The sequence below is a fragment of the Diadema antillarum genome, unplaced genomic scaffold (genome assembly GCF_040938485.1).
Source record: "Diadema antillarum isolate AM-2024a unplaced genomic scaffold, OU_Dant_1.0 scf00000136, whole genome shotgun sequence".
NCBI classification, from domain to species: domain Eukaryota; kingdom Metazoa; phylum Echinodermata; class Echinoidea; order Diadematoida; family Diadematidae; genus Diadema; species Diadema antillarum.
In genome coordinates this window covers 1,621,926-1,637,087 of record NW_027271025.1, presented here as the reverse complement: position 1 = coordinate 1,637,087, position 15,162 = coordinate 1,621,926, and the positions used below count along the sequence as shown (strand labels likewise).

The window sequence follows — 15,162 nt, the reverse complement described above, 5'->3', positions numbered from 1 at the left end:
TACCAACTAAATGAAAGTCAGCGTACATGAAGTCCAGATAAAAACAAGTGTGTGGCGGATTAGTGTCCACAGTTCACGGTCTATACAAACAAAGCGATTTAAGCGTGCTACTGGTTAAGGTAAGCGAATCGCTGTAGCAGAAGACCAAAATGCAGAACTGGAACGGTGACAGACAAAGGGGCTCGACGAACGGGATCCTGCGGAGCTGAGCGGACGCGATGCGATGAAGAGCTCGATGCGGGGATCGTTCGGAGACTTGATGCGACACTCCGTCGTACGGGGCTGAAGAGCCAAACGGAGGTTGAGATGGAATACTGCTCTCTACCAGCGCGGTGAGTCGGGCGTCGGCAGGAGGCTGAAGAAAACAGTTCGACAGGACAGTGAGTCGCCTGGAACGATGGTAGACATAAATGATGGTGCTCAGCCGGACAGCGGGTCGTCCATGGCGGGAGCGATATCTGGTGTGCGGTCACTCGAACGACAATATCAATGAAACGTGTCGGAGGACGAATAATGAAAGTTCTGTGTCGGAGGCAACAAAATTGCGAAGCTCCATCCCCGAATCTCTGGTACGGTGCGCAGAGAGGACAGCGGCCGGGTAGAAACTTTAAACAGCCAGCGGGCCCATAAAACATAGAAGGTGGAAGGTGACTCTACCGCAGGACAGGTCCGGAGGTCGTTCCTCAACGGCGGTTGAAGCGGGAGTGTCTCGATGCCGCGAAGGATCGTGTGACATCTCGCACATGCAATGGGTGACGCGCGAAGAAAGGTCGTGATTGGTCAAAAGTAGCGTTAATGATAATAATTACGCACTTAATACGCACTAAAATCTACAGTGATTGGATTAACACTACATCATGAATAATTAATCTACGTAACGTGTGCTACATCATTGCGACACGACATGACCGTGAACCGGTCTGAACCAGATTGGAAGGTCATGGAGCTACATGCATGGAAATTTCCACTAGCTATGCTAGGCTGGGGAAATCTTACCGACATTCATAATAAACAGTGACAAATTAAACTAGCCAAAACACAGGGTAGCTACACACAAAATAATGAGCGGCTAATCGAGCCACTACAAAACTATTTTAAAAGAAAAAAAAGCCTGGTTAAAAGTAAATTTTGACCTACAGGCAAAATAGAAGACTGGGCACATGATAGCTCACAACTAATCTTTTTTTCTAAAGTGCATAGTTCAACATTCTATAAAGTACAGTGTGCTGGGCAGTATTTTTACCAGCGTGATGGAATATTCAAATGGCACCATGCCCCCAGCTCTCAAAGTTGCCCCCGCCCCTAGTTTCCAACGTTCTCAGAAGAGTCTGCAAGAATGCATGGAAGGTGAACTTGCGATACTCGGGTGAGCCCGAGACCCCTGGGTCTCTTGTGTAATTCTTTATGTCAGTGGCATTTCCTCCAGCATCACAACAGCAACTAATATGCAGCAAATAAAACACTATGGCCCGAATTCACGAAGGTGGTACAAATGAAACCATGGTTTAAACCATGGACAAAAACCATGGAGCGCCAAGTGTCGCATGGAATATTTCGTTACAAAATCTGTCATTTCATCGATGAAATGATTATTTTGTAACGAAATGACAACATTTTGTAACTAAATGAACATTTCCTCCACGAAATTATAATTTGGTTAACAAAACGGTAATTTTGTCAACGAAATGACCAATTTCGTAACGAAATATTCCGTGCGACACTTGGCGCTCCATGGTTTTTGTCCATGGTTTCATTTGTACCACCTTCGTGAATACGGGCCATTGTTTGTACATGAAGAAAAAAAAATGCACAGGTGGGTGGGTGTGTGCAAATTGCCTATAGCCACAGTACAGTAAAAGCGTTTCGACTCAATTCCTATCACGTATTGCTTGCATTTTATATGGTGATTGACTTGTATCAGGGCAATTAGCCCCCAAGGACAATTACCTCCCAACAAAATACTGGTTAGTGATAAGGTTAGAGTAAAGATTAGGATTAGGGTGAGATTTAGGGATAGAGTTTGGGTTAGGGTTAGGATAAGCTTCAGGATTAGGATTAGGGGCCAGGGGAAGGGTCCAGGGTAATTGCTCAGGGGGTAATTTCCCTTGACCTGATTGACTATCAAGTGTTATTCCCTACTGGGCTTTCGAGTAAATTTAAAATCATGTTGTTGTTTTGTGTTCAAAAGTCTTGCCTCTACAATAATGTGGCTACTGATCATTTAATAGAAAAACAATCATCGATTTGTCGTACAATTTACATCATAGCAAAGCCTAACATTTTCTCTACAACTTTTGTTTATTACATGTCAAGGATTACAAAAATATACAAAAGTTAGATTTGAGAAACAAAATGCTTTCCCCCTTTGAAGCATGGATACGTTGCTGTCTCACCAGAATAATGTGGCACACAGAGGGTTTACACCATGGCACGTCTAGAGTTAAAGATGTGGAACATAAAGATGTTTTATGGTAGAGGTGGGCCACAAGAGACCAAACTTTGTAAATTGTTCATCTCCAGATCCAATACTATGCAGCCACATCATATAGCTATATACTACTTGACATCTTAAATCTACTTTTTAAAGCACATTTAGGAGCAGCAAAGTGAAATGAGTTTTTGTATGTCATATAAAATGAATGCATGATCTGATTGTTTGTTGATGGCAAGAAAGTGAATCTAAAAATCTAAAAACAGGGAGGTTTTTAATCCAAAGCCTGAAGAATTCCCTGCACCTTTTTGTTGTGAGCAGATTTTGTTTTGTGTTTAGTGTGAAATTCAGCATCTCCATATTGAGGCTTTTGATTGATAGACGCAATAAGCACCATGCATCCAGATACTCTGAATGCCAGACACTTTAAATGCCATCAGAATTTCCCAAGAGGAAGAAGTCTGCTCTTGTAGGAAGAATATGGATCCCTGGGACGGAAGGCGTGGTCCAAGTCTGGGATTCAGCCAAGGGGGGCTTTAGATATGAAAGGACAAGTCACTGCCCCATTTAAATGTCTCTCACCATGGGGTCTGTAGGCTGGTTTGGATTGATGCTTACTGGCCAAGTGGGGGATGGGGGGTTGATTGTTGGATTGATTCAAATTCCATTTATATACAATAAAACCAGGTATAGATACCACAATGTAATGTATTGTAAAAGTATACATTTTTTGCATGATTTTTTTTTTTTTTTTTGCACTCAGGTAAAATGAAAAGCACATGTATTTAATTCCATGTAATCAAAGACATTCAGATATTATTACGTATAACAAGCAAAACTATTCATGCACTCTTTAAAATATCACATTGGTCCATTATAAGTAATCTTAGGGCAAGTCATGGAAAGTTCAATAACAGTAGAAACATCCTCACAACATCAGCTAGTGGGCCTTCATAACACAGTTTCATTGAGGTATTGGGTGAGCTTGATCCCAAGTAAGGCCCTTTGAGCATAGAATAATGTCCAGCAGTAACCCCCCCCCCCCCACAAAAAAAAAAAAAAAAAAAAGAACACAAAAACACAAACACAAAAACAATAAACACAAAACAAGCACCCCAAGTGCACTCACATTGCAGGCAGCAGGGCTGACTTACATGATAAGAATACTTGTTCTTTTGGTCTGTTAACTTTTGATGAAGCAGGAGAAAATGCCAATGGCAGTTTGTTGAACTAAGAGTGAGCAGTGGCATTGTGAAGGGTTGCTGCTATAAGAATCACTATCAATGTTATCCATAGCTTTACCTGCCATGATGACTACTGATACAATGGCCCCAACTTGCTGGGGAGGGATTAGGAAACAAGTTTTTCACCTGTTTAAGTGGGCATCGTGCTTATGCCATATCCGCAGGTCGCATAATGCAGTTTGTAAGCTGTTGGTGCAGGAGTCTACTAGTATATTATGCACATTCACTCAGCTGTGCTCTCTCATCTTTTTAAATTGATGTCACTAACTTATGAGAAGAAAAGTATAGAAACTTGCAAGTATACATATATTGATTAAAAGAAAAAGTAATGGCCTTTAATATGAGATGTAAACTATAGTCCACTGATGAATTATGTTATGTGATTTGATATAAATATTTACTTATGAAATTTCTGAAACTTAGGAAACTTATGAAACAGTTTTTTAAGGGATGGACTATCATTGAAATTGTCACAGTGAAAGCTTTCCCATATATGTGCACAAATTTCCACTTATACAGTACTCATAGGGTTCAATACCTGCAAATATGAAAATTACATTGAATGGAAACTGATAGATACAATGTAGCTGTGGACTAGTGTGGTTTAACTCATAAAACTATGGATGGGACTATGGACAGTAAAGTATGTATGGGTACGACATTGTTCTATCTCACATAGATATTATAAACCTATTCTGTTTGCTGTAAATTTCAAAAGTGAATGCCAATCCACATCACTGATATCTCTAGTGACAGGAAGCAAAGCAAGAGACTATATAAATATGTTAGGTCAGAGTACACCGGCTATAAAAAGCTCTGTAGATGATGTCATCATCCAGGTCAATTTCTGCTATGGATTGTTCCATAGATAGATGATTACAGCATTCGTGCTACGAGATATCCCGTAGATCGGCAGATATGGGTTAAACGGTAGCTTACTTAGTATATTGACTCGTACAAATCACCCCACACAAAACCAAGTATACATGTTACACTAACCATACTTCTCAACCTTTTTCAACATGAGGCCCACTTTGGCTCCTACAAATTCGTTCATGGTATAGTCCAGTAGACCAAGTATAATTTGGTTTTTGTTTGTTTGTTGGTGTTTTTTGCTGTCATCATGGCCCACCAGTTGAGAAGCATGGCACTAAACCATGCACTGAAAACTAATGGCAACAGATACACAAGTGCTACAGCACCAACAGACTGACAGACAATAAGAAATGAAGTTCATTTTTAAGTGGAAGCTGATGGTGCTTGATATCACCACCAGCGCAGTGCCACTCCATTGTTTAGTAGGATTGTTTTGGAAAATAAATATTTTGGTGAGGAAATTATTTGTGACTATTTATTTTGATTTCATTGCCATATTTAGACATTAATGATGAACAATGAAATTGTTTCAACCAAAATTAAGCAGGTTGTGTGTTGTTGTTTTTTTTATATACCATGAAAACAACACTTTGCAATGTTGATTATTAACATTGAATTTCACTGCCATTTCACTGCATGTGAATAATTACAGTGTCAAATTCATCTTGATAATCACAGTTGTCCCCAAAGTATTTCATCATATTTTTTGGGAGCATTGTTGTGCCTCTGCCATGAAGTGTCGCCGGAGGCATTATGTTTTTTGGTTGTCCATCCTTTCGTCCGTCGGTAATGAATTTTGTGGACAGCTTAACTAAAAAACCGGTTGAGATATCCTAATGAGATTTGATATTCATATATGCATTGGTGGGGGAACTTGTGCCTAGATATCAACTTTTGGGTGCACATGCTCAAGGTCAAAGGTCAAGTTCAAATGCTCAAAATTTCACTATTTCACCTATATCTATGCTATGACTGAAGCTATTTTCTTGAAAGTTAGTGCATACATGTACGTATAACCCAAGAAAGATTCTTTCGAGAAAGTTTTAGGATGTAAGGTCAAAGGTCATGTGAAAGTGCTAAAATTTCACTTTTTCTGCATATGTGGGAAATGGTCCAAGGTATCCTCATGGAATTTAGAACATGTGCATGTACTTCCTGATAATGATTTTCTTGGGAATTTTGGGGTCACGGGTCAAAGGTCAAGGTCAACTCCTTAAAATTCACTATTTCCCTCATAAACATGCAATGCCTGGAGGATTTTCAGTGTATACATGTATTACCAAATAGAAATTCTCTGGGAAAGTTTTTTGCTAAAAGGTCAAAGGTCAAAAGGTTAAAGGTCTAGTGAAAAGGCTACATTTACTTCTTCCTCCATATCTCGGAAGTTGCTCAAAGGTAGCGTCATGAAACTTCATACATAGCTATGCATGTGCTGCCTGTTGGTGATTCCCTGGGTAATTTTAGGGTCATGGGGTCAAAGTTCAAGGGTCAAAGGCCAGGTTAAAATGCTGATTTTTTTTACTATTTGATGCTAAAATTACATTTTTCAGAAGTGATAGAGCTAAGTTAATACTATGAGTTAGTACATTGATGACTGTAGTTTCAAGTTTGTTCATGGCAGAATCAGGGGTGCCCCCCTTGGGACCCAGGGGAGGGGGGGGGGTGGGGAAGGGTTCTAATGGGGCCTAAATTGTACATTTTCATCTTCTTCTTGAGAACTCCGTGACCCATTTTCACCAAACTTGGTAGGTAGCATCCCTAGGGGGTTAGGAACTCAATTTGTTAAAATGGGCACCATGACCCACCCAGGGGGCCCCCAGGGGGCCCAAACCCCCCCCCCCCCAAAAAAAAAATTAAGGAATCTGCAAAAATCTTCTTCTCTAGAACCAGAAGTGATAGAGCTAGGTTAATACTATGAGTTAGCACATTGATGACTGTAGTTTCAAGTTTGTTCATGGCAGAATCAGGGGTGCCCCCCTTGGGACCCGGGGGGGGGGGGGGGGGTGAGGAGGGGTCCTAATGGGGCCTAAATTGTACATTTTTATCTTCTTCTTGAGAACCCCATGACCCATTTTCACCAAACTTGGCAGGTAGCATCCCTAGGGGGTTAGGAACTCAATTTGTTAAAATGGGCACCATGCCCCACCCAGGGGGCCCCCAGGGGGGCCCAAACCCCCCAAAATTAAGGAATCTGTAAAAATCTTCTTCTCTAGAACCAGAAGTGATAGAGCTAAGTTAATACTATGAGTTAGTACATTGATGACTGTAGTTTCAAGTTTGTTCATGGCAGAATCAGGGGTGCCCCCCTTGGGACCCAGGGGAGGGGTGGGAGGGGGGGGTGGGGAAGGGTTCTAATGGGGCCTAAATTGTACATTTTCATCTTCTTCTTGAGAACTCCATGACCCATTTTCACCAAACTTGGCAGGTAGCATCCCTAGGGGGTTAGGAACTCAATTTGTTAAAATGGGCACCATGACCCCACCCAGGGGGCCCCCAGGGGGCCCAAACCCCCCCCCCCCCCAAATTAAGGAATCCGCAAAAATCTTCTTCTCTAGAACCAGAAGTGATAGAGCTAGGTTAATACTATGAGTTAGCACATTGATGACTGTAGTTTCAAGTTTGTTCATGGCAGAATCAGGGGTGCCCCCCCTTGGGACCCGGGGGGGGGGGGGGGGGGGGGGGGGGGTGAGGAGGGGTCCTAATGGGGCCTAAATTGTACATTTTTCTTCTTCTTGAGAACCCCATGACCCATTTTCACCAAACTTGGCAGGTAGCATCCCTAGGGGGTTAGGATCTGAATTTGTTAAAATGGGCACCATGCCCCGCCCAGGGGGCCCCCAGGGGGCCCAAACCCCCCAAATGAAGGAATCTTTAAAAATCTTCTCTAGAATCAGAAGTTATAGAGCTGAGATAATACTATGAGTGAGTACATTAATGACTGTAGTTTCAAGTTTGTTCATAGGAGATCCAGGGGTGCCCCTCTTGGGGGGTAGGGGGGGGGGGGTGGTTGGAAGGGTCCAAATGGGGGCCTGAATTGTACATTTTCATCTTTCTCCATGCTTTGGAAAATAGTCAATGCAACTAAAAGGTTTAAAGGTCAAATAACAATCATCAAATCTCCTAATACCTGCTCTATTAGACAATATAGCCATTGATCCAATTAAACTTACTTCAAGGAATGTGAACAATTGCCACATTTGTGACAAATATGTCATTTTAGTTTTTTGCCAATTATGTGAAACTGTCATCACACATTGTCAGGATGTACTCTAGACTTATTGGGCAAACCATGCCTCATGGCAGAGGCATACCAGTCGCCATAGCGACATTTCTAGTTTTATTTTGTTTTTACAATCATCGCGAGCTATGCAAAATTAATGTGTGTTAAAACACCCTCTGAAATATTGTCCCTACAGATGGCCCTGAGCTGACTGATACCTTCCCGACCTCAGTAGTAGGTAACTTTTCACGGTCATTAGTGCTTACCTGTCCAGTGAGGGCTATTCCAGCTCCCACAGTCCTCTGGAGGAAAAATGGCCGCACCATGGGACCATCTATGAGCATTCGAATGAGTGGTCTGGACCTTACCTTCATTTGTGAGTACTCTTATCCTTACCTTGTCACTGACTGAAAATGTACCAAAAAACCAATTACAAGTTATTTTGAAGTTTTGTCAGGACAAATCCCTCATAAAACCAGCAGATTTAGCTGAGCAATACCCAGCGAAAATTATGACCAAAATTAGTTTGCCACATTCTTGATATTCTTGAAGAAACAGAAATGTTAAGAAGTGGTATTGTACACTGTCTGTCACTTTTTCATATTGTCAGATCACCAAGGTTACATATTACCAGCTGTATCATGTGTATATGATGTAGATCTGTTTTCAGAATGGCCCCCACAGTTGTTCAGTTAGCAAACAAAATCATAAATTTTCAATGGTCTGCCACATGGTGCATGTGTCTTGCATGTACGCTAGTTCACATTTATGCACATTATGCACAGATAAGAGTCTGAGGTTGAACAAAGAAGGGGAATGAATAGACCAAACATTTTTTTTTCAGCATTTCACCTCTGACATCAGTGTAAAAGTGATAAGAAATGTGATGGTAGTTAGCAACTGTCCGATAACTGCCAGATAATCAGATGATACAGTGCACTCCTGTTATCAAATTCCAGTTATGACAAAGTTCAGGCTGCAACATTATCCTCTCTCTCTCTATGTATTTTTATTGTTTATTTGTTCGGCTATAACAAAATTTCGATGTAACGAAAGCAAACTGCCGGTCCAGGAGTCCAGGTACCTCATTTGCAGACATACATGCACAAACCTGAATTATTGTCATTACTATTGTTATTATTAATGTTGTTGCTATTACCTTCGCCAAGGAAGGAGGAAGTTGTTTTCATTTGGTTTTGGTTCGTTTGTGTGTCTTTTTGCAAAATAACTCAAAAGGTTTTGAACATAATTGAATGAAACTTGCAGGAAAAGTTAACAATGACACAAAAAATTTATATGATTACTAAATTTTGGTAGTGATCCAGAAATTGTATGGATTTTTTGAAGGATTTTGTTATCTTTTGGAAGACGGGGTAAATGAACTTAGGAGCTCAAGCTGTGTGTATTTGAGGTTTGCATTAATGCTCTAAAGCATGTGCTCTGCTCAGACAAGCGCCACTTAGCTGGAAGCTGATGAAATTAATTGCTAGATCTGCCTTTTGATTGGACAATTGTCTCATATACCAATGAACATGGGCAAAAAAAGTAAAATCTTCAGGCATTTTTTTCTTTCTTTCTTTGCAGCACTGACAGAAGCAAACAGAGGACAGTACCAGTGCCAAGCTGCCAATCCTCATGGGTCTGTTATCAGTCCTGTCACTGTTGTCAACATACAGTGTAAGTATCTAGACATGCTTTCAGATTTTCTAATTTTTATCCTAATCTTTTATGCCTCCACCACGAAGTGTCGCCGGAGGCATAATGTTTTTGGGATATCCGTCCTTCCATCAGTCCATCCTTCCGTCTGTCTGTAATCAATTTTTGTGGACAGCGTAACTCTAAGAAATGGTTTGAAGTGTTTTAATGAAACTTGGCATGTGTTTGTATGAGTGGGCAAAGTTGTGCGTATCAACTTTTGGGTGCACATGCTCAAGGTCAAAGGTCAAAAGGTCAAGGTCAAATGTGACCATGCACCACAAAACAAACAAAAAGTTGCCTCCCTTGATTTCAAGTTAGGACTTAAAAAAGGTGAAATGGTTCAACCCAGTCAATCTTGAGTTTTTCTTATTTTCTGAAAGAGCTATCCTTCTTCTACATTACTCTTCAGTTTGGTATCTTAACATGTATGGGAAAGTGTGTTTTTGGCAGTTTTTTTACAACCCTTTTTGGAGGAAGAGTAGAATGATCAGGTGTGACTTAGAGGCTGCTTTTCATGTCTTGAAATCCTTTGCACACTCTTCACTTTCAAGTCTAATAACTTTAAAATGGATGACGCCACTGCTTTGAAAGTTAGCATTAATCATGGGCAGAATGTGCTAATAGAATGCTTAATTTTAGCTTAATCTGATATTCCCTTCATCGTTGTTGCTCCTGTGGTTTACTTCCTGTGTTTTGTCCCTTTCATGGCACAGCTGGCACAGCTTGGTAAAGATTAAACGCTTTAATAGACTGTGTACTTCAGAGCCTCTTTTCTCAGTTAACACTTTTCCAGAGTGTGTGCTTTCTTTCCAGTATTTAGGTAGGTTAGGTGAGTTCATTTGGATTGACTTATACATCATGTTAAAGCTTAGAGTCTGCTCTTTCAGATTCTGCCCTTGACTAAAAATCCATGTCTGGCGACTTTTTGTTTGTTTTGTGGTGCAGGGTCACAACTGCTCAAAATCTCACTATTTCCCCCATATCTATGCAATGCTTGAAGATATTTTCTTGAAACTTAGTGTATACATGAACTACCAAATGAAGATTCACCAGAGAGAGTTTTGGGTCATGAGGTCAAAGGTCAAAGTGAAAATGTTAAAATTTCACTCTTTTCTCCATATCTCACAAATATCTCGTGGTATCTTCATGGAACTTATTACATATGCATGTACTAACTGACAGTGATAATCTAGGGGATTTTAGGGGTCAAAGGTCAGGGGGTCAAAGCTCAAGGTCAACTCATCAAAATGTCACTATTTCCTTCTTATCTATGCAATGCCTGCAGGATTTTTCTTGAAACTTTAATGTTTGCATGTAGTACCCAATAGAGATTCTCTTGGAAGTTTCTTGCCTAAAGGTCAAAGGTCAAGTGAAAGTGCTAAATTTCACTTATTCCTTAAACTTATAAAAGGGTCACAAGTATAGGAACAAACAGACAGACAGACAAACATTGCTCGAATTATAGTATGATATTGTATCACATGCAAATGCTATGGTTGTGACTTGGTGCATGTAGGGACTAGTGATAAGTCTCTTTATGTCACATTAATTGCATCAAGCCTTGTATTATCACAGAGGCCTGGCAAAAGATAGCTCAAATGTGACCCGCCACAACAAAAGGATCCGAAAGTCGCTGACGGCTGAGCGGAGAAAAATTGAGTTTGATATTAGATCATCAAAATCTGTCAAAAACATTGAATTTCTGTTTTTGGCATATTTTTGTACTCCAATGTACTGTCCGTCATCTGCCAAAATTTTTAAGCTAAATGATCCGTGGAAAGGCAAGAAGTTAGTGTTTTTCTTGGCCATGATTTTCCAACTTTCAATGGGAAGAGAAACATATCCGAAGATTTGGATTTAGCACCACAGATACCACCACCCCTAACAGCTGGGGAGTGATCTTATTGGTCAGTGCGTGGCATCCTGGTTACTGATTGGTTGTGCATAGACCGCTAGTGCTAAGCTTGAATGAACATCATGGAGGTTGCTAGGAGCATACATTCTATTGTCAAGAGGTAAAAACTGTCTTACCTCCCCTTGATCACGATTGCGTCGCAAGGAAAACTTTGAAGGCGGTTTTGACTGCTTTCCTAGACCACTCAACATGCTCTCATGAAATCATAAATATCTCCACAACTGAGTTATTTTGTGAGTCATGTTATGAAATTAAAGTGGAAGAGTATGTGAATAATGCCATGTCATTTTCCAGAAAATGGACCTTACCCGACTTTCGGATCCTTTTGTTGTATCGGAACACAAAATGTTCTCCTTTTGTGGACTCGGTCAGAATTTCATGATGAAAATGCAAAATATATTTCATGAATGGTGAATCTGTAGATATAACTACTGTACAAGCTGAAATTTTCGCGTACAGATATTTTCGCGAATCGCTACTGGGAGAACATTTGCGCGTGTTGTTAATTTCACGGTTGCGACGGTCTAACTGAACGTAACTATTTGCGCGTTGTTATATTCGCGTGTTATTTTCGCGGTTCAAAGGCGATTCGCGAAATTCGCGAAAATAAAACCAGTTCGAAAATTTCAGCTCGTACAGTATGCCAAAGTCCTTTTGCAGCTGTATCTATGAAAACACAAACTCATAGTCATTGCAGTCTTACATTAGAGTCGTACCCGTAAAGTAACTATTCAGTCCCACAAAACAGAAAACCAACTTTGCTATCTTGATTTACAAGGCACCAACATGTTTAAATTCTTTCATCTGTGATGGTTCTGTAGTGATTTTTACTTTCATCTAATCTGAGTGGGTTATGTGGCAAATTCATACAGTGCACTCCCATTATAACAAACACGGTTATAACAAAATTCTGGTTACAACAAAGAACATATTTAGGCTGCAACATCATCCACTCTATGTATCTTTGTTGTTTATTTATTCGGTTATTACGAAATTTCGATATAACGAAAGAAAACTGCTGGTCCTGAGGACTTTGTTATAATGGGAGTCCACTGATGGAAGATTTCAGGCTAATTGTCCCCACCGAACGAGTTTGAGCAGGGGACTATGAAACGGGCTCCGTACGTGTGTGTGTCCGTGTGTGTGTGATCAAAATGTTCAATTTGCTACTTCTCTGTCATTTATGAGCCAATTTGATTCTGTTTGCTTTATATGAGAGCACTACATGGGATCTTTGAAACTTCTACACAGAATTTCAGTTGTGACCTTTGACCTTGACCTTTGACCTATATTGTACATTTTGTTACAAAGTGCTACTCCTTCGCCATTTCTAACCCGATTTTGATTCTGTTTGCTTTATGTGATGGCACTAGTTGAGGGCTTCAAAACTTTTACACAGAATTTTGACCTTTGACTTCTTTGAACTTTGACATTGATTTTTTGAACTGTAGTGTACATTTTGCTACAAAATGCTACTCCTTCGCCATTTCTAACCCGATTTCGATTCCGTTTGCCTCATGTGATGGCACTAGGTGAGGGCTTCAAAACTTCTACACAGAATTTTGACCTTTGAACCTTGATTTTTTACCTGTATTGTACATTTTGCTACAAAATGCTACTCCTTCGCCATTTCTAACCCGATTTCGAGTCCGTTTGCTTTATGTGATGGTACTAGTTGAGGGCTTCAAAACTTCTACACAGGATTTTGACTTCTTTGACCTTTGACCTTGATTTTTGACCTATATTGTACATTTTGCTACAGAATGCTCCTCCTTCGCCATTTCTAACCCGATTTCGATTCCGTTTGCTTTATGTGATGGCACTTGGTGAGGGCTTCAAAACTTCTTCACAGAATCGTGACCTTTGACTTCTTTGACCTTTGACCTTGATTTTTTACCTGTATTGTACATTTTGCTACAAAATGCTACTCCTTCGCCATTTCTAACCCGATTTCGTTTCCGTTTGCTTTATGTGATGGCACTTGGTGAGGGCTTCAAAACTTCTACACAGAATTTTGACCTTTGACTTCTTTGACCTTTGACCTATATTATACATTGGCTACAAAATGCTACTCCTTCGCCATTTCTAACCCGATTTCGATTCCATTTGCTTTATGTGATGGCACTAGGTGAGGGCTTCAAATCTTCTACAGAGAATTTTGACCTTTGACTTCTTTGACCTTTGACCTTGATTTTTTACCTATATTGTACATTTTGCTACAAAATGCTACTTCCGGCGGGGACATATATTACGCACTGCGTAATTTCTACTTTTCCTTGTTTGTTGTTGATATGATACCTCCTTTTTGCTGAACACAAATCATGAGTTCTTGTTAAGTAATGCCTAGGGTTTCACTTTGAGGTTCAGTGTGGTGTCATCCTGGGAAGTACCATGAATATTTACTGTAGTTTATATCCAGCTACATGAATCCAGCAATGGGACTAACATGCCGTTGATATTTAATGGAGAAAGTGTTTCCATTGTCAATGATCAATTCCGAACTCTGCTTGTAAAGCTCTTGGGAAGAACATATTACAGAACTGATTGTTGTTGGACTGTTCTTTCTACCAATTGCAATTGCAATTTCAATTATTACCTGATATTGAATTGAGGTTTCTTCATATGTTCAATTATAATTTGATGGGTATTGAAATGAGGGTATACAAAAATAAGGAGAATTCAAGCAGCATTCCAGCTTATATCATAGAGCAAGTACTTGTACATACTCAAGACAATGCTCGACCTCTTTCTGGTGTATATATACAAGTTTCATCATTGGATGATTTTTTTTTTTTTTTTTGGTGGTACTACATCTTTATCCTGGCTATTTTGATAAAATGACCAATATTCTAACGATGAGAATTTAACTTGCATATTTCATTTGCAACATTCCAAAAGTTTTGTCCATCTTCAATCAGTGTGACTTGCTTGGTCATACTGCATTTCATTTTAGATGAACCGCATTTTATTTAAACAAATCTGAGTATCGTGAACATTATAAGATTTGCTGTGATGATCTCAATGCTTGGCCTCTGATCATTCGACCTTTTCTTTAACAAATAATGATAATAATACTGATAATATCAATTCTGTACTCTTAAAAGTCCCGATAGTCTTGATAAAAAATGAAGAGCGATATTTAAAAATAAAATGCATTTTGAGTCTTGATTTAAAGACTCCTACAGTTGGGGATTTCCTGATTTGAATGTTATTTTTTTCACAGTTTTGGAGCTGCACCAGGCAAATGCTCTGTGTCCTAATGTTATTTTTGTTTTACATGTTGTGATTTGTGAAAAGAGAGTGTCTGACTGAATAAGTTATGAGTGTGTTATAGAGATCTATTAGTAGTACTAATAGATCTCTATAACACACTTAGTACTAACAGTTTGAAAGCACAACATTTTTTTAACTTTTCGCGAATTGCCACCGGGCATTCATTGCATATGTGACCCTGCACCACAAAACAATCAGAAAGTCACCAGACATGGATTTTTAGTTAAGGTTAGATTCTGAAAGAGCAGACTCTAAGTTTTAAAATGATATACAACTCAATCCAAATGGACTCTCCTAACCTATCCTACATATATCATGGAAAGGAAGTACACACTCTTGATAAACGTGAACTGAGAAAAGAGGCTCTGAAGAACAGGGTCTATTCAAGTGCTTAATCCTTACCAAGCCGTGCTATCTGTGCGATGAATGGCACAAATAAAAGGATGATAACCACCAGAGCAACAACAATTAAGGGATTATCAAATTAAGCTGAATTTGTACATGC

At 39.7% G+C, this 15,162-nt stretch overlaps 1 protein-coding gene across 1 annotated transcript in view; it reads left to right on the top strand.

Annotated features, from left to right (window-relative positions):
- Positions 1-397: 397 nt before the first annotated feature.
- The window catches only part of LOC139720998 (contactin-5-like), a 103,002-nt gene continuing 88,237 nt past the window's right edge, over positions 398-15,162 (top strand). The window contains exons 1-3 of the mRNA XM_071632329.1: positions 398-461; positions 7,968-8,147; positions 9,356-9,448. Coding sequence (XP_071488430.1) covers positions 398-461; positions 7,968-8,147; positions 9,356-9,448 — 337 coding nt within the window. The remainder of the gene's footprint in view (positions 462-7,967; positions 8,148-9,355; positions 9,449-15,162) is intronic.